The sequence below is a fragment of the Psittacula echo genome (assembly GCF_963264785.1).
Source record: "Psittacula echo genome assembly, chromosome: 14".
In the NCBI taxonomy this organism is placed as follows: Eukaryota; Metazoa; Chordata; class Aves; order Psittaciformes; family Psittacidae; genus Psittacula; species Psittacula echo.
Genome location: NC_137750.1, coordinates 13,180,396 through 13,205,525, shown reverse-complemented (window position 1 = coordinate 13,205,525; position 25,130 = coordinate 13,180,396). Strand labels below are relative to the sequence as shown.

Below are 25,130 nucleotides of genomic sequence, written 5' to 3'. Positions count from 1 at the left end.
AAGCAGTCCTAAGGGCAAACTGCAATTCCCACCTTAACTAAGCAAAGCTGAGGACTCAACTCTGAGTTTTATGCGAAGTAAAGTGTCAGCACAGCACTGTTGGAAGGAAAAGGCAAAGCTCTTTCATTATCATCACAGTAAGTCACTTAACCTATCCGCCCCTTCCTCTCAGCCTAGAAACATGGGAAGCAGAGGGAATTGCTCCCTTGTTCACAAGGCATTAGCTGACTTTTTGTAAAGCAGCTCCTAGTACTGTAGCTGTCCTCATGAGAAGAGATACAAATGGCAGCAGTGAAATAATACATTAAAATTAAAACTAACTTAAAAGAAAATACTTACATGGCACAGACAGGCATGTACATGGGGGACACACACACTGTGCATTTACCTAATGATCCATGAGAAGCTGATGTCCCCAGGAACGTGCTTTCTGATTGGCTTAAGTGTCCCTGGGGCTGATGAAGGAAATGCGATGAGAGGCTGACCGGTGGAGAAGGAGAAGCAGAGTGGAAGGAGGCAGAGCTTCCAAGTGACCCGGGGATATTTACAGGAGCAGAACTTTGCAGCAAATTCCCACCTGGACAAAGAACACACAGAGAGGATGGCTATGTATGAACATGAAGTATGGGCACAGTGCAGGAGTTCAGAGCAGAAGGTGTTGGCTTCCCCTTCTCCTCCCTAAGCCCCTCAGAATTCCCTCTGCTTCTCATCACACTCCATTCCCCTCTCAGCCTTTAAGAGAAGGCTGCCACCCTATGACCTACACAGACTGAAACCCTCCAGAGTTCAATGAACTATTCTTTCACCAGCCAAAGCAACAAAAGGTTTTCTGAGGAAAGTTCAGTACCTATCAGTCTAGAGAAGATGAATTTTGCTATCATCTGGTGAAATACTTTGCAATGAAAAATTCAGTGCTAAAACATGTTCCTCTGCCTTTAATGCTTCCAAACAACCTGCAGTAAGACAACTATCATGCTTGGTCATGATATCTTAACCACCAAAAATCAGTAACAAGCTTCAGTTTAGACACACTTGAGTGCCTGGATCTATCAGCCTCAAACAAACAAAAGCCAAACCTCCAAAGATATCACACTTCCCTTACCCAGAGGTCATTCTGCCTGCCACACACAGCTTCAGGGAGATCTCAGCCCTGCTCCCCATTCTCTCCTTGTCTCCCTTAGATATTCACCAGGTAACACCCAGACCTGACATGAACAGAGGGAAAAGCAGTGTGGAGCATCTCTAAGCCACTGCAGACGGGTAGCAGCAGAAGACATGTACAGTAAACTCTCCAATCACGCTCTTATCATTGGCAGGGAAGCAGAAGTGATATTCTTCAGGGTTCCTTCTGTAAGTCCCTTCCTACTTCAATACAGCTCCAGGAGTGTAGTTCCTTTGTAAACCTTCAGGCAACCAAAGGTAGCTCCCATTCAAAAACCTGTCTTAATAGCAAGGGCAGCCAGAAACTAGATAGGTAGAAGTGGCCTTAGAATACCTCCACATATTAAAATGAGACAGACATTACAGGGATCAAACCAGCAGACCATGATGACACTCTGTGACAGATGGATAGCATTACAGGTCAGTGAGTTTCCTGTTACTGCTAGGGAGAGTTTTCTGCTTAAGATGCAAATCACTATACTTTGGCCTGTTTTTAAAGGTATCAGATGCCTTCTAGAGTCTACTTACGCACTTCCAAAAAAACAAAGGAAAAAAAAAAAAACCAAAACACAACCCCAAAAAATCCCCAACCAACAAAAAACCCCCCAAAAAAACATATCAAGACCCATTCAGTTTCAAGAAACATCCCCAAGACACCTGGGCCCAATGGCAAGAACTCAGCTCTGCTAGTTAATGACGGCAAGCTTTCACTTCAAAGACTCTCAGTGGTTGCCAGAGTTTGTTATAATTGCTGTTTTAATCGATGTAATTTTGGGACTGGTTTTAGAGCTTTGTTGGGCTGGCTCCACTGAGGTGACTGGGCAACACTGCTTGGCAGAAGATAAAGAAAGCTCTGTTGCTTTCATGTACCTATCATGATGCCACTCGTGTGGGGCACTGTGCTGCTGTCAAATGTCTTCTCCAGGGCAGCCACTCCGAATTCATTCAGGTCCAGGTCATCCAAGGCAGACTCTGCCAGACACAGAGGTACCAATTATGTTATAAAGGACCAACAACTTCAAGAGATAGGATGGCCCAAAGAGCCTACATGCAGAGGAGCCTTTGCTCTCTATTTGTCAGTCTGCACGGCCCTACTCTCCGCCCTGTGCGACGCTGTTCTTAAATGGTTTGGCAGAAGTGTCATGGGCAGCTTTTGAGTTTAGATTCTTTTGTCTGATCCGGTTCTTTTCATCTCAAAGTATTCCCAAATACATGAAAACAGCAGTTCCCATAAGTCTTCTCCAAACTGCTCTTTTGAGTCTGTCCATAATATGCAGTAACAGTGGCTTATGACATGTCTGGATCTGGCTTCTGTCCCTAATTTGCTGAAGAGCCACTCAGAAAAGAAATTCCAGTAGAAGGGAACACTTGAAAAACATCAGAGATTCAAAGATAGTGTAAAATAAAGAAAGACTATGAATGCCTGCAAATGTTACATCTATTTGAGCATGCCTCATCACTAATCATGATCAATAGAATTCCATCCCACACATACCCACTCACCTGCTCTATTATTATTTTTAACAAATTAGTAATTTCACCTCAGAAATGTTAGACTAAAAACAGGAGGGGAGGGAGAGGGAGAAGAGAAAAAAAAAAAATAAGAAAAACAGGTGACCAAAAAAACCTGTATCTAAGAGGAATTATTCTGCTCTTTGGACTCTCCTGCTCTCCTTTTTCTTATGGCCTCTGTCCTACACTCTATGAAGGGCAAATCCTTATAATCTACCTGTTGGTCATCCTTGCTATGAAATCATCATTTAGAATTTAAGGGGTTGTTACTGTGGAAAACGCCCCTGTGATTTCCTGCCTACCCAAAGACCTCTTTGTCACTTTGACAACCAAAAATAAAGCCCTTTACACCATCTGACATTCTGAATAAGTGGCTCAGAGGCCTTCTGTTGGTCCCTTGGGTGAATTTCATCCATAATGACCTGCAGAAAACATCAGATGTGTCAGAGTCACAGAAAAAGCTTACAGCCTGGGGAATCTGCCATCACTGACAGAGATGCAAAACTGCAGCTCACTGGAACACCCACGCTACTGCAATTCTCATACCTGGTGGTCCATGTCTGAGGAAGCCCTACTAGCATAAATAAAAAAAGGCAAAGTTACCTATGACAGACTCAACGGTGTCACTGGTTGGGTAGAAGGGAAGGGCATTGGCATTCATGCCTGGTATGCTGCTGGTGCCAGCAGGGCTTGGGGGCGTTGCAGCCAGACTGGAGGTGATACTAGAGGAGATGCTGGATGTCAGTGGGCTCCCCACTGGGATAATACCCAGTATGTCCTGAAACAAGAGTTTTAAAAGGGAAAGAGGTAGGAAATAAAACATCCTTATAGAAGAATCCCTTCAGAAACATGCAGCAACAAGCCAAAGATCAGCAGCAAACCTGTTCCTGCCTGCTTCCAACCTGACAGATGGCTGGTGCTACTACTGGGCTGGGGGTGGGGGAAGAGATTAACAGCTTTTCTTTAATTTCTGCCAACTGTTCTCCATTCCATCCCAGTCTGTCCCTGTCCCTAGTATTACAAACATCTTTCAGGCTGCCCCAGAATTAACTCCTGTGACCCACAGGTTGCATGCAATCATAGGCATGGGGCACAAAATCACTCATTCAGATTTAGTTCAGCAAACATCTTAGCACCTGATATTAAATTATCTGCTGAATCCTTGAACTTGGATGACTCTGAAGATCCAGTTCAGCTCAATTTTCTGTAATTTGGAGACTATCTCCATCACATTCTAGGCCTATGAATCTATCCTGAATTCACACAGGTCCTGCCATTGCCAGCAAATCATCCTATCTTCATAAAGTAATTCCTCAAGATGAGCATCCCTAATGGAGTCTGGACACTTATTTACTCCCTGCAGAGTCATTGTGTCCTTTCCTGTGGTGGCCTGAGCACTGAGCTAGGCTCAGAGCCCTGCCAGCACTACCGTACCTGCTTGGGCTGTAACAAAGGTTGCTCCTGGTTCCTGTGTTCCAGTGAGTGGGACTTCATTTTTGCTTGCTGCAGGAAAGAAACAGAACAAAAGATAAGCAGAGGGATTAGCAGCAAAATTTAAAATGGCTGATTGCTGGCTTTGGAAAAGCCATGGGGAGCACAGTGCTCTCTTCTCTTACAGCCTGCTCTGGGCACTAGGTAATTCAGAGGGTGTGAAAGCACAGAAAACACTCCAAGTAATTCGCTTGCTATATACCAAGTCGTCACTCTAGAGTTATGCAAAGACTTCTCACAATTACATTCACCTTCAACGCTTCTTTAAGTCCTTTGCTAGCATAAAGCATATCTTAAGAACCAAACCCCAAAATTAATTATTTTGCCTTGCTGTAACTCCTCAGTCCTAACAGTATCCAAAAAAGGGCCCAAAACAGTGGGAGGCAAACCATATTTTTAAATTACGCAAACATTTTTCAGCTTTGGGAAAATAAAGTGGGTAGACTCTGTTTTCCCTCAAACTCTTCCAGATCCCAGCTAGGGCTCCACAGTAAAACACAGCAGTAATGAACCAGTTTTAAAAGCATAATCACAACTGATTAAAAAAAAAAAAAGTCTTCCCCCATCCGCTAGCACAGAGAGCTCAAATCTGTAAAACATGAAGGGTGTCTTGAATTGCAAAACCGCATGAATGCCAACAAATATTTAGAATTACACTATCCTGTCTAAAAATTCAGCTTAAGGACCTTCCAGCATTATATTCTAAATGGATATCAATCCTCTTGCCTTGCAACATCTGACAATAACCAGAGTTGTGAATAACGCTGCCTCAGGAGCTCGTCAGTTTGCAAAGATCTGTTCTGCCGGCCCTGCTCTCTTGATCCCATGTTGCAACACGTGCAAGGCACGGGGATATCAACCACACCCTCCGGGCACAGAGAGGGAGCAAAAGAAGTACTGAGAGTCAGGGCTGCTTGTTGATTTGCTTTGCAAACCCCCAGGTCTGAAATCAGACATATTCCAGCCGTAACATTCGCTAGATCATTTTCATCACAAATACATGATGTACAACAGCAACATGAGACCCCATGCTAACCGAAGTAATGCACCTTGACTGTCTGGCTTAAACCCTCTTATGAATAGGATAAATGATTGCTGGAAAGGGATGACATAATCAGACAGGTGAAAGAGCAGCCGAAGAATTCATCTCCTGGTTGTACTTCAGGAAATCATTTTCTCTGCTCAGCTGTATGCCAATGGGCAGATGGGGAGGTCAAAGCCTGGCAAACAGGCAGTTGAGATACGGACACAGAGATCCTCTGCAGTGGGTGCCACTCTCTCACACTTCCTTGAACAACATACAGTGTGTTTACATGCAGGAAACTACCACTGAACCAACCACAGGCTCCTCTTCCTTTGCATGCAATAAATATGTTATGTTGGTGCATCTGTCTATGCCTGGCAACACACCTGCTAGATTATCCAACACATCCCTTGTTTGTCACTCATTTGAACATAAGATGTGCTATCAAGAGACCTCTGCAGCTAACGCAAAGCACACATGCAGCCATGCCCCCCTCCTTCCCCGGAGAGACTTCCTACCAGCTGACTCTAGCTGACTCTGGTGCAGTGAAGTCTTACTGGAAGGGATTTTTTTTTTCCTTTAAGGAGGAGAAAAAGTGAACTCATTTCTGAGCTAGTCCCGTTTCCTGCTGCCTTGAATTCATGTAACACAAGTGAAAAATGGAGCAAACTGTCACCACCAAGCCACTCTCCTTTAGCTCTGAGTAACATTAAAAACATCAAGACAGACAGTCAAAGGGCAGGCTGAAATTCTCCAGCTCACTCTGTGGCAACCAGGGAAGAAAATAAGGGACATAAATTACAAGCGAAGCTGAAGATTTTCTGACCAGCATGGAACAAACCTACTGTTCTGTGTGTCAGGTCTTCGGAACAGCTCCTTCCTGGTCATGGCACACAAGCTTTTTTCCAGCTTGCTAAATCTTTTGGGACTCAGGGAAAATATTTTCAGCTTTAACTGCTGGCTCAGCCTTACCATAAACTATGCAGAATCTATTAAATACAGAAGGTGCATTTTTCATTCTAATAAGATAGAAACTATCTGTACTAATTCTACAGAGGTAAAATGACAAGCCAATTGCAGAGCTGAGCCAGAGTGTCTCTTAAGTTTTCAAATGAGTGAGCAAAATTAAATGCCTAATTATTGGTCTAGTTTACAAGCTATATAAGAATCTCTGGTACCCGCTGCAGCCAAAGGGAATTAGAGAGGATTTTAAAAGTAAGTAATTATAGATTAAAAGAACATTAAATTGGGATACTTGTGAGTCACGTGATTTTGTCTGTAGAAGCCTAGCATAAAGGCAACTCTGATTACTTCTGTCTGTATCTTAATAACTATTTCAGTCATTTAACACAGGGTTTTGCTTAATTAAAGCCACATAACTAAGAAGCTACCTGAATACAGTAGCTCTGTATCACAGCCTTAAATATGACATAAATGCTTGTCATCTGGCCCTCCTTTTAAAAGTCCTATTCATGCTCCATCCTCTTTCTCCTTGGCTTAGGCTTGCTGCCTATTTTCTCCAAAGCAAGGCCTTCCTAGCACCCTGCCTCTGCTGGCAGCGAACAGGGGTTCTCTCAGTCCTTAGGCTCGGGGTTCATTCCTCCTTTGCAGCAGAGGCAACAGAGAGTGAGCATGTGTTTTTTCTTTTGTTTCGAAACAACCACTACAAGCTGCCATGCCCACAAGAAGTGCCAGGATCACAGCATGGTCTGCTCTTTATCCCCAAAGAAACATTGCACCATTTTGCAATTTCCTAAGCCACATACACATTGAGCAAGACAATGGAAACATTTATAAGAAAACATACATGCATATAGCTTAATCTCTATTTGTCAATAAATCATTTTAATTAGATTTAATAGTGCTCAAGATTGGTCCTGCTGCAAAGTTTGGTCATATTTTCCCAAGATTATAATAATAAATAAAACAAAACCGTTAGAGTCTGCTTCTAAATTCAACCACTTTATGCAAGATCTGTCTAGACAGATATTTCTACTTTTTCTCACAGCAGTGCAGTACTAATGCAACAGTATAAGCTTATTAAGGCTAGTTTCTTTAATATTACAGGCAAGAGCTTAAATGTAGCCAGGTTGAAAGCAGCACTTCTTGTCATTTTGGTTTTTAAGGAACACAGATCAGGTATTTTTAATCCTTTTTTCAATATATATATAGAAAAAGGAATACATAAAAATATATATATAATAACATGTATAAAAGGAATACATATAAATATATTGAAAAGTATATATTATATATAAAATATATAAATATATAGAGGAATTATATATATTATATACATGTAATATATATATTATTGGGGGAGGTTTCCAAGAACATGTAGGAAATATTTTTTCAGGCACTTCTTCATAATAGCAGCTATTCCTTCCCCTTAATCGAGATGCTGTTCCATTACAATTACAAACCCAGTGAGGAATAAAAACTGAGACCTGAGCTCGGCTGACTTGGAAGTGAGGATGCACAGAAACTATTAATAGTAACATCAAGAAGGGAAATTCACAACAAGAAGTTGGCTGTGGAAAAGCTCATGTGTGGCAGAAGAGATGGAAGAAACTGTTCTAGGCTTAGGGAGCACTTTGAGTAAGGCGTGACACCAAGAAAGATAAAACTGAGGAAGGAGCAAGGCAAGACTGGGATATCTAAAAGGGATAATGGGGAATGTCATTAAGAAATGTGGGTTAGGTAAGAATGCAGAGGGTTCTTCAAATGAGAAAAAGGAATTCAAATTTAATACAGAAGCCACAGGAGAGAGTCAAGGATCAGCATGGTACAGCCAGAGAAGAAAGAGACAACTAACATGACATTTTTAATACACTGGAGAAATAAATGGTGAAAACAGAAGATAAACCAAGTCACAGAGATCAAGGTAAGAGTTTTGAATGAGGACATAGAAGGAAGGATGAGTTTTGATGAGACAATACAGCAAAAGAAACAGCAACTCCTGGCAAGGACCTAAATAAGGAAAAAGAAAGCAAGAAGTGATATGTGGGAAGCTACCCAGGGTCAACACAGGACAGAAGTGCTGGGGGATTAGGAAAACAAGCAGCAGCTCAACTTCTACAAACTGCATGTGTGATGGCAGCAAGGCAGACAACAGATGGAAGATGGAAGAGACTGAAAGGGAGGCTAAAAGCAACAGCAAAGACCTTAAAACTGCTAATGAGAACAGTGCTTTCTCATTTTTGTTTCTTGAAAAATAAAAAATACATTCAAGCTAGACTGGGCAATTTCTCATTATTCCTCATCCCCCCAACTCTTCCAGGCAATATTCCCTACTAACCTGGCATTTGAAACTCTTCAAATACTCAGCCCCCACCTGATCTTCTCGCTCAAACCCCGGTGCTTTCTTGTAGCTGCCAGCTGCTGTTACCGAATCTGGAGGAAAACCAATGTTCTCCAAGCTGTGTGGCTTTCCAATGGCACCAGGAGGAGACCCACATATATTAGATGGGCTTCCGAGACTGCTGTTCCTACAAAGAATCTAATAGAAGGAACAAATGTCAAGAAAGTGCTGCTGCTAGCTGAAATGACTTGAAGAGGAGAAGCATCCCATAGAAGAGCTCATTCACTTCACTGTGTGTGCATCGATTATACTGACAGTCAACACAAGCATACAAGCTTCCAGCAAACGGTAATTATAAACTAGGAAAAAACTCCTTTGATACTGAATTTATACAGTCCCACAATTATGGTTTTATTGTCATTACTTTGTACTGGAGTGCAGTCTTATAAAACCCAACCTAAGCTCTAGTTTATTCTTTTTGAGGCCCCAGATGTGACTGATCAAAAGTTTCCAAACCTGACTGAAACACGCTTTGTTTTCCTTAGGGTACAGTGGATTCTGTCTGCACTCTGAACAGTAGCAGTGTGAAACCTGGAAAGGTGCTGTGGCAGTCAGAACAACCAAGCACATCTGAGCTGTGTAATACTGTATCTTTTGCTTTCTAGTTGGAAATGTGACAGTTTTAACGCAAGCACAAGCAAGTATCAACAGCTGCATTAAAAACCCCAAGAATTTCCAACAGTTCCATTCTTAGGACTAAAACCAGGGATCACAGTCTCATGCAACAAGGCTAGTTTTGCACTGTAGATGAAGCCACAGACAGCAGCAAAGGAGATTAAGATGAATTTTAGAGAAAGTGCCTACCTGGATCAATGCAGATATCTCATTTCTCTGGGACAAGAAATTATTTGCCTGCACTGGCAAGCATGACTGTGCTTCAGACATCATTTAGACAGATACTACTACCACAGATTCAAATGTGGCACAATCTTGGCTGGCATTAAAAAGAAGGAGCATCCTACAAATGTTTTGATTTTATTTTTATACAGACATTCTGCTGTCCACACTTCCCTACAGTCACAAAGATACTACTCACTGTGGTGGAGGTGGGGCTAGTTGGCAGAGTTCCTGATTTATTCCACACCTACAGTACAAATACAAAACAGAACAGGCCATGTGAGGCTGGCTGCTAGAAGGACCTCTTTCTCTTATTAATTCATCATGGAAAATGATCACCAGCAAAGCCATATTTGTTTGCAAGCTATATGCAGATGCTCTGTGGAGCAATGAAGTCACAGAAAGACATGTGTTGCCATTTGGCATATATCCAAGGATTAGGAAAGACTGTTTGAAAGACCAAGAACTTATAATAGAAAAGATCTAAACTGTCTATTAAGTGGAAGGTATCTCTAATTTCCCTGCAGTTTTCAGAGAATTTAGATGACACACTCCTAAGATGAAAGTGGTTTGGGTTTTACTGTTTTCCAGTGTTATTCAGTGAGAGAATATAATATGCCCAGACTTTAAGATTTGTCTGGGATTCTAGCTGCAATCAAATTCAGGAGTACGATGAACTGTTAGGTTGGCTTTGCACTAATAAAATCAAACTATCAGCTTCTCTTTTCAAAGAGGGGGAATAAGAAAAGTAGATGTCTTAAATGAATTCACCTCATTCTGCCTGGTTTCAAATGAGTTAAACTCATGTCATTTTACCTTCTCAAAGCCTCAACCAACCATTTGAGAAGGTTACACATCTTATCAACGGTAATGCAAACAGGAAAGACTTAACTGAAGAAAAACCAAACCTTCTGCAAAAACGGTGTGGTCTAGCATTCTGTAGGCTTCTTTGCTCTGTGCACCTTCAGCATTTAAAGATCTCCATTCTTGTATGTACAAATAAAGTATTACCAACTATCTGGGGCATTACTGAAACATATTCTAGAGTTTAGCTACTTCTAGGAGAGGGAGGGAATTGAGGATATCCTATAACGCAACACACAGTATGCACAAGCTAAACCTCTGAGATTACATATGTAAACAAACTCAAATGTAAACAAATGTGGCTATGTACTTTAGAAGTAATAATGTCTCCCAGCCTTTAATTAGATTGCTTGGAAACTAAGCCCAATATGTACCTCCACACAGGAAGGAGATGGACTTCATGTGCAGATTTCACTTTCAGAAAAGTACATCAACCAACTCAGCACAGAAAGGAAGGCTTACAAATTTTACAGGCAAGAGGAAAATACTAAAGCCACTGAAATGCATGTTCCAAGCAAACAGATCCTTCTAAGTGTGCAGCTGAGATCTAAAAGAAAAATACCATATCCTTTGGCCATTTGAATACTTAAAATTTCTCTTTTTGGGAGAAAGAAGTGACTCAGAGAAGCTGAGATCTATAAAATATAGAAGAAGCTTCCCCACGGTGTTACATACATTGCTAAGGTCTGGGGCATGTGGACTGGAAGGGCTGACTGGAACAGAATCCCCAGCTGCCGACGGCATGTACATCACAGGGCCTGTCTGTGTTGGGCTTGACACAGCTGAGGATTGCTGTAAATCTTCACTGAGCGCAGGCTCTGGAAGAAATAAAAGCACATTGGGCGTTACTCAAAGCTGTAATATCGCAGTAGAGCACAAGATGTTTAGAAACAAGAATACCTAGATATTGTCGAGAGAAGAAATATTCCACAAGCACCTACTTATAAAGTACAAAAGCAAAGACAAACCTCTTCTGGGAAATGGCTACTACTTATCTAATATTCCTTATATTATTACTGTCACTTGTACATTGTGCTGCTCTTTAGTCCATTAATGCTGCTCCAAAATTATCTTCCTTGCATGAATTGTGTGTTATTCATTCAGCTGTCTTGAGTTAAGCAGAGCTTCCTTCATTGCTAGGCACAAAAGTTGATGGATGCATTACAATTAGCTGAGGGAGGTAAGTTTTCTATCTGTGCTAAGTACAAACCATTACCTCAAAAAAGTAACATACATAAAAAGGCATACACAAAATGAAAATGTCATTGGCTTGGAAGGTAGAGATGCTATAAACTTGTGGTGTTTATCTAACACAACTCAGCATCTTTACGAAAACTATGTAACTGACACTATGGCTGTATGCCAATATCTTTAAAGTATTGGTTTCAACAGATTTCTTGCTAATAATCAGTAAAGCTCATGCTAAGAGCAGATGTAGTAAATGGATGACTGCTATTTTAATTAAGTCCCTCAGTGTTCACCTTGCTAAAAAGGACTAAAAGATACAATTCCATAAAACAGCATGAGAAATAACCAGGTTGGAATGACCTAAGTGCTACAGAATGTTCCTCTGGCTTTAAAGTAGTATAGTATCAAGTGCAGTAATCTTGTTACCAATAAGGCATCTCCTAAACAAAGATATTATGTTACATACAAGGGAGTTTGCTAGACATTGTTTCTTTATCAAGATTTCATTCTCTCTTAAGCCTTCTGGATCCTACTGTGTAGCTGCGCTACTGTGTTTTGAGCCATTACAGCCTACAGCTTTATCTATAATTACTGCTTGTTGACAAGGCTTCTTATAAAAGGAACTGCATAACCTCTAGAGAATTTACTCTCACCATTCCTTGACAAAGGCAGCAATTACTAATTCCACCTTTTACAAAGGATAATCAAACAACAAAGAGGTTTGCTCAAGGCCATGTAGTGAGTTGGTACCAGAGCCGATCTACTGGCTTCTGAGTAACCTGCCCTAATTGCTGCAAATTCAGCAGTGAGACTTAGAGTGCAGAAAACGAGTAGGAGCCATAGGATCAGTAGCTAACCATTTATCTATGAATGTTAGTACCCATGTGAACATAGAACTCCTACAACCAAAACAGCATCACTAGTTTACAGATAATGCAAGTGAGGATTGAAATAATGTCCTGCAAATCAGGGAGCTATTGAGAAAAGAGGATTTAAGGAAAAGCAGATAAAAAAAGTTGCATATTTTATTTCTCCAACCTGACTTAAAGATTTAAACTCTAAGTAAAACTTCATAAGTAGTAGAATAGTATTTGCTTTTTTAAATGGATCAATATCTATAATTAGCAGTTTTATCCTTAGCTTTTTAAAATACAATACTTTGAAACTTAGCTAAATACAGTTCATCCATACAGAAGAGCAGAAGCTTTCACTGTTTCCATCCTTCTGAACTGACATACAGAGACCTGAGCAAGTAAGAGGGAACTTCAAGAGACAGTGCAGTGAGAGCTGAGGGCTGAGTCCTACTGCCTTCAGCTCTGCCAGCACCTAGCATGGTTTTATAGGAATTAGCAAAGGTAATACTTTGTTTCTGGAAATCCTTCACAGCAGCTCTAGTTTAGCAGCCCTATATTTTAAACTATTTTGGCCAGAAACTCTTCATAGCTCAAATACCCATGAATGGTGAGAGAAGTAGCCCACGTACGTTCTACATGTGCAAAGGCACAGAAGGGTCCTCGGGGACAGCTGCCAGACTGCTGCATATCATTGCATTTGGTGGATTTGTAGATCTACGGATGGGAAAAAAAAAACAAAAACAAAACCAAGACATGAACAGGAATAAAACAATGACTAGCATCTCAAAAGTACCGCAAAGAGACTCAACACCAAGACAGGAACATAGATAAAAGGTGCAAAAGCCAGCAGAGTTCAGGTGATAATTTCAGTGCTTTGTTTCAAAGAAAGGAAAACCCACCTAGTTACAGAAACACCAAAATACGCCCATCACAGCTGGAGCTCACCCGAAGATCAACCCATCACACGTCAGCTCACCCAAAGGTCACCCTTTGCCATAATGTCCCTCAGTCTCACTGGAAGCTCCATGGATATTACAAATGGGAAAAGATAGGAAAGAGCTGACAGATGATAGCACAGGATGTTACAGCCACTTGTTTGCAAGGAAAATAACGAATCATTGACAATGATTGTAGGAAATGGATTATTTCCCTTCCCCCCAGTTTGACAGGTGGTAACAATGGTTACTTTGTCGATACACAGCCAACAAAGCTTTTCAACACTGTAACATGAAGCAGACTAGGACAAGGTCTTAATTACACTTTCTGTAATGATACTAGAATGCTCTGGGCATGCTAACAATTAAAAGCTTGTTGGATTATAGGACTAGTCTGTGGGTATCTATGGTTTAGTACAACCATCATCAACCGAGAACTTTTCCTCAAGGAAACAGATGCTGTATGCTCACCTGCAAACCCACATCATGCTGTCAAAATGACCCCTCCCATACACGAGATTGCTCTTACACTCGAGTTTACCCTACTCTTTTTACCTCCTCACATACGGTCTACATAACAAAAAGACACCCCTGTCAAGCAGCTGAATTTCAGCTTACTTCCAACATGCACTTTCTCTGTATCCCAGGACCATGCTGAAGGCAGCCCACACACTCCCCCAGCTAGCACACTAACTTACTTCATAAGACTGGAATGCTTTTGCTTTTCTAGTCAGCTACCAAACAGAGCGAGCAGGTCACTGTACCTCTGGATGGAACTGCTGTTCTGTGCGAGTGTGGCAGTATTGGCATGAGTCTCCATTTTCACACTTACTGGGATCTCCCCACTCGTCTCCATGTTTCACACTGGGACATGGCGAAGACCTGTGTAAATAAAAGTAGCAGGAGAATGCATCAGACTCAGAGAAACTGACAGTGTTTCAGCTTGCCTAAGGTCTGAGAGCCCATGACAGAAAGTACAGGCTGTAGCAGAAGCTTTTCATCTCCGAACACTTGCAGGATTGCCTAGACAAAACCTAGACAAAAATACAGTGATGAAGTAATTTAGGTGAGAAATTAATTCAGTCAAACGTGCTTTGAGATTTGCTTCCTTTCAGCAGGTCAAAGGAGGAAATTCTCCCTCTCTACTCTGGTGAGACCCTGCAAGGAACACCATGGCCAGCTCTGGGACCCCAACATAAAACGTATATGGGATGTGCCTGAGTGAGCCTAGAGGAAGTCACAAGGATACTCTGAGGGCTGCAGCACCTTTGCTCTGCAGACAGGCTGAGAGAACTGGGCTGGTTCAGCCTGGAGAAGAGAAGGCTCCTTCACAGGAGAACTTAGAGCAGCTCCCAGTGCCTAAACGGGCTACAAGTAACCTGGAGAGGAGCTTTGGACAAGGGCCTGAAAGGACAAAAAAAAGACAAGGGGAAATGACTTTGACAGAAGGGAGATTGAGATGAGACGTTCGGAAGAAGTTCTTCCCTGTGAGGGTGCTGAGGCACTGGCCCAGGGTGCCCAGAGAAGCTGTGGCTGCCCCATCCCTGGCAGTGTTCAAGGCCAGGTTGGACAGGGCTTGGAGCAAGCTGCTCCAGTGGAAGGTGTCCCTGCCCATGGCAGGGGATGGAACCGGATGAGCTTTAAGGTCCCTTCCAACACAAACCATTCTAGGATTTCTCAATTAGGAAGCAGGTTTGGCTGCCCACCCTCAGCTGATTGGCTGGCTGCTGCTTCCCCAGTCCCCATCCTGCTGCATCTTCTTCCCCTTCTTGCAATTCTCCAATGAAAGAAACATGGGTTAACTCTCCATCTGAAAACAAATACAACCTGAATCAACATACTAGCAGCTGATGCGATTAGCGTCAGAGATACTGGGTCCAATGTGTTGGAACTGTACATTCTTAGAAAGCAAACAAGTTAATTGGCTAATCCTAAAACACTAAATACCTTTACAGTGATATGTTTCCAGGGTTATACTACAGCCACATGGCAAAGAGGTTGAGTCAGGTCACTGAGAAAAAGGCAAGTCCATTTCCTTTCCTCCAGCCAGGAACCGTCCTTTTTCCCAAGTTCTAGGTTTTTGACATGACCTACTTCCCCTGCTCTTTAACCATTCCCTCAAACAACAGCAGAGGGAAGCAGATAGCAGCAACAGATGCCTGCATGAAAGGAGCCACATCAGCTGGGGGTGGGGAAAGCAACATAAGTGAGTGGAGATCAGGAGGGGAGAAGCTTTCACTTCTTCCCTTCCCAAAGGGCTCAGGCAGGGGCAGGAAGCACAGACCTGCTGCCTGAAGGCTGGCTTAGTGTTTCCTTTTCTCCCGAAAGTGCTTGGATTAATGTTCCTTTGATTTTTCTTTCATTTTTTAAATACAGGATTTCAGTGCCAATTTAAAAATTTCTGCCAATGCTGGGGGTGGGGAAGGAAGTGAAAACATCCAAGGTATATTCTCTCCTGGCTTTCTGGTTTGCTCTTATGCTTTTCAAAAAGGAACTATGGAAAAGCCCCACTGAAACCACAACAAGAGTTCTGTTATGTTGGAGGAAATGAGGGCCTGTAACTCCCTATGCGCTCAGGCAGACACAGCATGCCAAAAAATCCAGTGACAGCTGAGTTGACAGAAAACCCTGCTGCCTCCAAAGCAGAGTCTTCAGCAGCTGGTCAGGAATAGTAGTAGTGTAGCTGGTCTAGCTACACTACTGGTCACACCATGTCTCATGATCCCCATCACCAGGCACGCACAACAAGCAGCTTGATGATTTGCATCCTTTACCATGAAAACATGGCTGTGTTTGTTTCTAGATGGAGATCAAAAGTTTCTGTTGCTTCCTTTCCCCCACACTGCTTTCTAAAGCAGGAGCTTATATGGTAAGGGGAGCCAGACACAGGTTCTGTTTGCTATAAAAATCAGAGTTGTACCATGATTTAGCAAGTCATTTACTACAGACTGGTTCCTATATACAGGAAAATTCCTTGTTTAGTTTGTTATCCTTCTCCCAGGCAGAAGCAGTCCATCCCATCTCTCTGTACAGGCCTTGGAGACACACTAAAAAACTACCTAGTAAACAAAATCCTACATCTTTCATTACGTATTTCTACTATACCTCACCACTCAGCTGGGAAATAGAATATCCAGGAACACAGTACCTGTATTTGTGTTTTCTTGGGCTTCTTCTTCTGTCTTTGCTATTGTGGTAGTAGGGACAGGCATAACCCTGGCGACAGAGTCGGGGGGGTTTCTTACACTGCTCTGTCTTGTAATTTCCCAAGACATACGTTGTATCTACAAAAGAAGCAGCCAGTTAATTGGAGATGACCATAACCTATATTTACTATACAAAGCTTTTTACAGGAGTGGGCACTCCACAAACACCAGATTTTCCCAGCCCCACAGACCCCAAGTGACATGCACCTTGCCACCTTGGTTCCTCACTGAGTATCTTCTCTATCATAGCATGGCTAGCAGCAACTGCAGATTGACCCTCTATGCTGCCTTCAGATGTGGTCTGACCATTCTGCAAAGCTTCCATCGCCTGAAGCTCCCTTTGTGGAGAGAAGTTAAATGAACACACAGTCTGAGCAGATGACGAGACAGGTATATGTGTATAAAAACTGATATATACTGGAGCATCATAACAATTCCTAAGTGGATGCATTTCATTCATGCATTTTTGTCAGAATATCTTCAGTCAAATAACAACTGCAAAAGACGTTCTTCATTCCAGATGTATTATTTTGACCCCTCCCATCAGACTCCAAGCCACAACACAAGTAGTTTAAAGTATGCTCCCTTCCCCCATTTTGAGTATCCTCTCTGGAGATTTTGTAGATTTGCCTTAGTAGGAAGGGATATATCATCATCACTCCAACACTAAGCATTTAATGCTGAAGCAGTATATCCTTTGATCATCTGACTTTTCATTGGGGTACAGAAGTTACTTTTTTCATGCAGATCCCCAACCTCTACTAACCTGATGTCATACACCGGAGAGCGTAAGTCATGGGGCCCATGAGCAAACGCACAGTGGACTCCATTCTTCGTGCAGTTTCCCTTGGAGTCTGTCTCATGAATGCAGATTCCAGTTTTGTAGTAGCGCAAGTGATACCTCCTCTCAGTGTCTCCAGTAGTTCTATGCAAGAAGGGACATCTGAAGTACAGAAGGAGGGGAAGAACAGATGAAGTCTGGTCACATGGGTAATGGATTGAACACTCCCACAAGACTTATTGCTGCTATAGGATGCTACAGTTAACAGCACCTTTGCTATCTCTGCCCCTTCTCTTATACTGTGTCTTCCAGCACTACACAGAACCGCTAAACCTGTCACTACATGGTGTATAACCGTTTCCCCTCCTGAAAAAACAACTGGATTATTAAGAAAGCAGGAGTTTCTTATTCTAGTCTAATGCCTGTCAGGGGTCTGGAAAGAACATGGACATTGTCAAGGTATTCCAATATACTAGGTGTGACTGAAGGGACTTCACATAGAATCATAGAATAGTTAGGGTTGGAAATGACCTTAAGATCATCCCGTTCCAAACCCCTGCCATGGGCACGGACACCTCACACTAAACCATGGCACCCAAGGCCTCATCCAACCTGGGCTTGGAATGCCACCAGGGATGGAGCACTCGCAACTTCCTTGGGCAACCCATTCCAGTGCCTCACCATCCTTACAGTAAAGAACTTCCTTCTCATATCCAATCTAAACTTTCCCTGTTTCAGTTTTAACTCTTACCCCTTGTCCTATCACTACAGTCCCTAATGAAGAGTCCCTCCCCAGCACCTTTATAGGCCCCCTTCAGACACTGGAAGCTGCTCTGAGGTCTCCACGCAGCCTTCTCTTCTCCAGGCTGAACAGCCCCAACTTTCTCAGCCTATCTTCATACAGGAAGTGCTCCAGTCCCTGATCATCCTCATGGCCCTCCTCTGGACTTGCTCCAACAGTTCCATGTCCTTTTTATGTTGAGGACACCAGAACTGTACACAATACTCCAAGTGAGGCCTCACAAGAGCAAATGTGCACATGGCACATCCCATTTCCCCAGCAGCCCACCTACACTTTGTGCTGTTACTGTTTCCTGCTAATGTAGTCCTACAGGGTTGCAACAGGCTATCTATAGCCAAATGCATCCTTTATGCAGAGCATGGGACAAGGAAGGAGAATTATAACACTACTGTTTTAGCTTCTGTTTTGTTTCCCCTCTTAGGCAGAACAAGCTACACTGAGAAATGAAAGACAGCAAAAAGTTCTGAGATGGCAACAGTTTTCATTCACTGAGTTTCAACCAGATATGAACCAGTGATCTAGAAGCCAAAGCCCTCAAATATCCTATTTCCAGTCCCTTCCAGTTCTCTTATAATGAAGAAGAAAGTATTGAAAAGAAAGTATTGAAACCGAAGCCTCAGGCTGGGGGATTATTCCATTCTGTTGGAGTCACAAGATCTTTACTTAATGAGGTAAAAAAAAAATATTGTTTTCCTGACAAATAGCATTTTTCTGTATGTTTATATTGGCATCATGAAAGGGAACTGAAATTCCATTTTTCTATAGCATCTCTATATAAAACATTCCCTATATTTGGCCAGTTTGGCTACACTATTTATTCTTCCATATCTGTCACATGTCTAAAGTTATATTACTGAGTTAACCCTTTAATTGCTGGACTGTACCACACGCACAGCAGAAACCCTTGCAGCTAAACTTCCTGCAGTCATGGGGAGACAAGACCCAATAAAACAAACTCTTTCTCATATTGCCTTATTCTGGGTACCTGTAATTTCCCTAACTAGCTTCTTAAAAGTTCAGGAAGTAAACTGACAAGTATGATTTTATTTAAAAAGCATGGGGATAGATAATTCAGGAGGCAGACTAGAAAACAAAGCTCCTCTTGTTTCTTCAACCTGTGAAAAACTAAGCTACCCTGCTAGTGATCAAGAGCGATCATTTGACAGCCAGGGGACTTACAAGAACAGAGTCTTTCTGTGCCCATTCAAAACCAAGCTCTTTTTCCCACCTTAGCTTCACTGAAAATGTCAAGGACAGTGAATGATGCAAAAGCTGAATTCCCATCTAAGTCACCCTTAGTACCACCTCTGCAGCAGGCCTGGAGCACAGAGGTTGCTATTACAGAATTCACATCTGTTTTCATGTTATGTTGGTTACAAAGCTGCTTTACTGCTGACTTACCTCATCTCTACGAGAACTGGCTGGAATTAGCACCTGGACAGATACTAAAAGCCTAGTGCCTAAAAAGCAGGGTGCAGTCTTTACTTACTCATCTCCTTCCGGGCAGATTCCTGTGGTCTCATCATACTTGGTACAGTAAATGTCAGGGCTGTAGTTAAATGTACCATCCCGGCGGCGGATAGACCTGCGACGACGCTGGTTGACAAAGTGCCAGTGGAAGCAAGTGTAGGGCCGGTGCTGAGTGCACTTGTGCTGCACAAAAAGAGGGCACTGTTCTGTGCGGAATTCCTTCAGGTAACTGCAGACAGAAATCCAATAGCAAGAGATTAGGAACAGGAGAGGATGCTGGTCAGAGGCAATATCCAATTGATCCCTGCAGGGTTCAGGCCAAACAGAGCTGCATTCGTCACAGGGATGCCTGCTGTCCTTCTTACACCCTCCTTTGCTTTTGCGCTCAATAGGGGAAGCTGGAGATTGTCTGGAGTGAGAACATACCAGTTACCAGGCTAGTTAACACAAACATGAATGCTATCAACAGCTTAAATCAGGGTATCTGATCTATCAGCATCGTTTTGAAGAAGCTTTTCATGAGCTTAGAAAATAGTTTGTGAGAAAACAGAACTCTTAAGTACCACTCTATCCATTTCTATCACTAAATCCAAGACCTATTTGGGTAAAAAGGGGTTTCCTTCCTATATGTTCAGTTTTAAAAACCCTAACAAGATACACTTCCTTGTAGCCATGTTTAAAGCTTTACATTACTGAGAAAGAAAGAATTTCAAAAGACATGCCTTGTGCTTCTGGTTTAACTTGGATTCTTCACTACATGGTCGACTGTGAAATTAATTTTAATCAAATTTCACCTCTTGCATTCCTGTGAGTTCAGGACTCAGTCTTGAAAAGTGGGATAACTATCCTCAAACTACTGCGTGTTTATGTCATTTTAGTTTTAATATGCAATTCTCTGAAAGTATGGCTTCTTTTACCCCAACAACTAAAAAAGTCATAAGCTTTTATGTGTGACACTAATAACAGTCTCTAAATCCAGATCATAGAGGATTACAAAAAGGTTTAGATCAACATAATGATCTGACTGTGATCTGTGTTACAAAACACAGGTGCTTACAAAATCCTTGCTGCCCGAAACCCACTAGCTGTCCTGTATTTACAGGGAACACAACAATTCTAGTAGCTCAGACCTGAATTCCATCGGGTTCAGACTCAGACGCCTCCAAGAACAAGATAGAAGGCCCAGAGCATTCTGATTTCTTACATTTAGAGGTCAGTTTAAACAGCAAGTAACAAAATCTGCTGGTCAAAATCAAAGTGCCAGTATTGTGCGGGAAGCAGCAGGATGATAGAACAGCAGATGTGGACTAATTTTGAACTGCATACTTAGTCCAAGGCAAGAAAACAGAGCACAGGAATTTGTCAACTATTCCTTCTCACATCATTTCTATTGTATCTAAATGAATGGAAAGATGCCCGACGCCCAGAGATGGGCTTACAGATAATACTATCAAGCTGGACGCATTCTGAAAGCAACATCTGTAAATAAAGCTTCCTTTCCTCCTTACCCTAGCTGAAGAAAAAGCCACAGGAAAATGCACAAATTCAACCCAAGTGTTGTTTTTTTTTGTTTGCTATGAAGGAGAATATCACTGGCAAGAGACCTCCTACACTGGATTTTGCAAGCATGAAAGGATAAAAGTGCTTCCTCCTCTTCAACCTCCAAACAGGTGAGACATGCAGATTCCACTGCTGCTGCTCTGCAATCACTGGGGACTGGAGAGCCTCCGCAGCTGCTGTAAGCCCTGTTCAACCCCAGCCCATCTGTCCTCTGCCACCAGTGTGGCTGGAGAACAGGATCTGCACTGAGGCCCAAGGCTTAACATCTGAAAAAATGGAGATGGTATTGAGGAACAGGTCTGTTTGGGATGGGTGAGGGCTAATAACATCACTTTATTCCTTTTCACCTTTAAAAGGCTGGCTCCATTCAACTGGAGATCCCTACTCCAACCACAGCAGCAGTTCATCTGAAAACCGAATGTCACAATAAAATTAAACCATTCTTGAAAAGCTTTCCAAGCTGTTGGACCAAATACAGTTGTAAAAGGTGAAATTCCACAGATTAGTTTATCTAATCAGTGCACTAATAAGACTCAGAACAAATGTGACTGTAACAACATTTAGGTTGGAAAGTGAATTAAGTAAACTTAAGCAGCATGATACTTGGACTGCCATCCAGATACTCCGTAGTCACCAACCAGCCCCTTCCAGCCATAGATCTCCATGTCCTCCTCGCCTTAGAGACATGAGATTTATGTTACTCTTCTTTTACCAATGGACAAACCACAAACAGCTGGCTACGTGCCCCAGCCAGTATCAGCAGCAATCGGAGAAACAAAGAGCATTTAAGCTCTTTCATCTTCTACGAAGTGAGTCTTCATAGAATTCCAGACTGGTCTGTGTTGGAAGGGACCAACAACTGCTCGTGCAGTTCCAAACTCTGGCCACAGGCACCTTGCACTAGACCAGGTTGCTCCAAGCCCCGTCCAACCTGTCTCAACCTCCCCTCTGGCAGGTTAAAGCCATTCCCGCTTGTCCTGTCATTACAGGCCCTAGTCCAAAGCCCTTCTCCAGGTTTCTTGTGCCTTTAGGCACTGGGAACTGCTCTAAGTTCTCCCTGAAGCCGCCTTTTCTCCAGGCTGAACAAGCCCAGCTCTCCATAGCAGAGGTGTTCCAGGCCCTTGGAGCATCTTCATGGCCTCCTCTGGACTCACTCAAGCAGGTCCATGCACTTCTTCTGTTGAGGCTGAATAGCTGCAGTCCTGGCCTTCATTTGAAAAACAGCATCATGAACCCCTTCAGTGCTCTGGAAACTAAGGGCAGATAGCAGGCCTACACAACCTGGGTATCAAGCCCAGCATTCCAGACTTGCAGTGACAGACATGCATGAAAAACTTCAGAAAATCCCTGGAATTTAACAACTGCACAATCAACTGAGCTGAAACAGCCTTCCTTTAGCAGGAGAGTTTAAAAATGCACACTCTGACTAGGGATTTAAGTCTCTGGAGTGTCAACTGTTGCTGAAGAGCATTTGAAAATTAACTGCATTTCACGATTGGCTAAACTCCCTGGAGAAACATTTATTATAATGTAAATGATAATTACATAAGTCAATGGTTCACCTGTGAAGTGTTTAACACCTAATTTGCTTCATCAGAAACTCATTCTTTAAATGCTGTCTCTTAAATAAACCATCTCTCAGGCAAGTCCCACAAACAGGTACCACTGAGCTCAGCAAAACACATTAACTGTGCATGACCACCTCCACAATAGACCCAACAGATGACAAGGAGAGTTGTCACATTAAGTCAGTCATTTCAAGCCTTTCAATCACTTCTTTGGGGGTTGGCTTTTTTTTTTTTTTGGGGGGGGGAGTTGCTTTTTTTTTTCAAGCCACTAAAACATTTTAAATCACCCTCCTCTGCAATACCCTGAATAGTAAACTGCCTTATAGCCCTGTATTCTCTTGATCCATTAAGTGAGTTTTGGTTCCTCTGGGAGAACACAGACCACTCAACCAGCCACTTTGTACTAAAATATATGAAAGGCATGTAAACCACATGTGGTTTAGGAACCTAGAAAGAATACCTAGACTGCCCCACTACAATGTTATGTCTCACAAAGCAGAAAGCTATTAATATTTCAGTAGCCTCTTTGCAAAGGCTTGGAACAAAAACGCAGAAAGCACTGTCATGACAATGACAGATCCTCCTGGTGCCAGTGGTTTCTGCACATTTTTTCCCCAGACCAGCTGAGAAAAGGAATTTTTGAACGACCCCTGAAAAACTGAAAACATGTTGAGAGCTGGTACACATTTCACAGTATGTCAGCGAAACGCTGTGTCTGCACAGTAAGAGGAAATTCAGCAATGATAACCGGCATTTCTCACTCCTCTCTACAGATCTCAGGAAACTGCAAACCCCATGAGGGGCAGAAGAATTATTACTCCCATTTTATATAGGAGTTACTTCAATGTTCATTAAAAAACATAGAGGTGAAACTAATCAGCTCTATGTTGGTCTACTTTACATTGCACTCTCTTTTAATGTGTGTGTATATGCCGCATTTTTAAACCCATATAATTTTTTTTTAACATGGAAGGCATGTAGCACAATTGTCTTCTGAGACTACATTAACATCAACACCCGAATTCCTGGAGGAAATGTGATCATTTAAGAGTCCTACTAAACAAAGATACATGCAATTCTAAACAAATAGCACAAGGCTCACCAGAACAATGCATATCAAAGTCCCCAGGCTGCCTAGCAGGATGGACACTACTGGAAATGAAAGCCTCTTTCCTTAGAAGGACAAGAGGAGAGGCTCTTAGACTAGATTTGTGAACTCCTGGAGACTGACAAGAGCAGCAAAGTATTAGGGAAAAAAAAAAAAAAACAAAAAACAAACCACTTTGCAAAATTGTGAATACTTTGCTGGAATTCCACTTCCTCTGCACAGAATATTGGAAGGGTCAGTCGTTATCTCTGCAATAATTTACACTAGTGGGGGAACTATTAACTGTTTTTAATTACCAGTAGCAACCCAACTCTTCAGGGCAAGGCAGCAGCTGGTAATGGATAATGGCAGCTAGTTCCCCCTCTGCCCTGGAGGGACCGAGCTGCTTCAGGAGCTGCAGGAGAGGAGATGGGCAAGGGAGGGAGAAAAAAGAAAAAAGTACTTTCAAACACCACCCAAAAAAAATTCAAACCAAACTAGAACGAACTCGAAAAGGTGGGGGCAGGGGGAGAGGAACCAAGGAGAAACTCTAATCCAGAAGCTTCATTTTCAAAGTCAACAATTGCAGCCTTGTCCTGGTCACATTCATTGCCTGCTGTGGCTTTGCGGCAGCTTTACCGCTGTGGCTCTGGTCAACCCATGGGCTCAAGCAGCTCGTACTAGAGAACACTGGGCTCCTGAAACATCCCAGGGCTGTACATGTCCTGCCAGACCTGACAGGAGCCACGCACACAGTGGCATGAGCTCAATTCAGGAAAACATGTTGGTAATGCCCGAAGACAGCCGAGCTCCAAATTCCTCATTAAAAGCCTTACCCAAAACTCCCTGGAAGTGCTGGAAGATGCATGTTGACGCCAAGAAAGAAATCTCTGCTTTGTAACAAAGGGATCAGGAAGATTGGGGAGAGGAACAATACCAAGGAGCATGGAAACAACAGAATTAAAACCAACTTTTCCAAACCCTCATTGCTTCCGTAATGCAAAGCCAGGCTTCCCTTCACTTCTGACACCTCCTGCACTATTTGAGATCTTCATGTAGGCCCCAAGGCAAGCTTCTCTCCTTTACAGCCCTCCTCACTCCTCCCAGGCCATCCCCTTCCTGCCAAAACTCCTCTTGGGTCCAAAGAATGCATGGAGGCTCATTGACAGGATCTGAACCTCCTGCAGCAGACAGAAAACCACTAGATAATTGTTTGGCTAATCCAGAGTAGGGCACTGCTTGTAAATGTAGGACAACAGTGAGATCTAACACCCTGTCACCTGGATTCCCCATACACATGGGGGTGTGCTTACACCATGAAACTGCTACAGCACCCTTAGCGAAGGCCTGCATTAGGCAACCGGTACCACTGCTGTGTGTCTGGTGTTACCTCACTGCAAACCACAGACACCTTCTACACCAGCAGGCA

The 25,130-nt window shown here is 42.6% G+C and overlaps 1 protein-coding gene across 7 annotated transcripts in view; it reads right to left on the bottom strand.

Moving 5' to 3' along the window:
* UNK (unk zinc finger) overlaps positions 1-25,130 on the bottom strand; it is a 48,129-nt gene that overhangs the window by 8,506 nt on the left and 14,493 nt on the right. For 2 of the 7 annotated variants that reach the window (XM_080629666.1, XM_080629669.1), the window contains exons 2-14: positions 19,506-19,715; positions 17,200-17,376; positions 16,641-16,771; positions 16,376-16,511; positions 13,992-14,109; positions 12,922-13,006; positions 10,926-11,068; positions 9,586-9,633; positions 8,487-8,687; positions 4,108-4,176; positions 3,277-3,451; positions 2,032-2,133; positions 389-577 (exon numbers count right to left, since the gene is read on the bottom strand). In XM_080629666.1, the coding sequence (XP_080485792.1) occupies positions 389-577; positions 2,032-2,133; positions 3,277-3,451; positions 4,108-4,176; positions 8,487-8,687; positions 9,586-9,633; positions 10,926-11,068; positions 12,922-13,006; positions 13,992-14,109; positions 16,376-16,511; positions 16,641-16,771; positions 17,200-17,376; positions 19,506-19,715 (1,784 nt within the window). Of the gene's footprint in view, positions 1-388; positions 578-2,031; positions 2,134-3,276; positions 3,452-4,107; positions 4,177-8,486; positions 8,688-9,585; positions 9,634-10,925; positions 11,069-12,921; positions 13,007-13,991; positions 14,110-16,375; positions 16,512-16,640; positions 16,772-17,199; positions 17,377-19,505; positions 19,716-25,130 lie in introns of those variants that run through there. The other 5 variants (XM_080629667.1, XM_080629670.1, XM_080629668.1 and 2 more) reach the window with 5 other exon arrangements.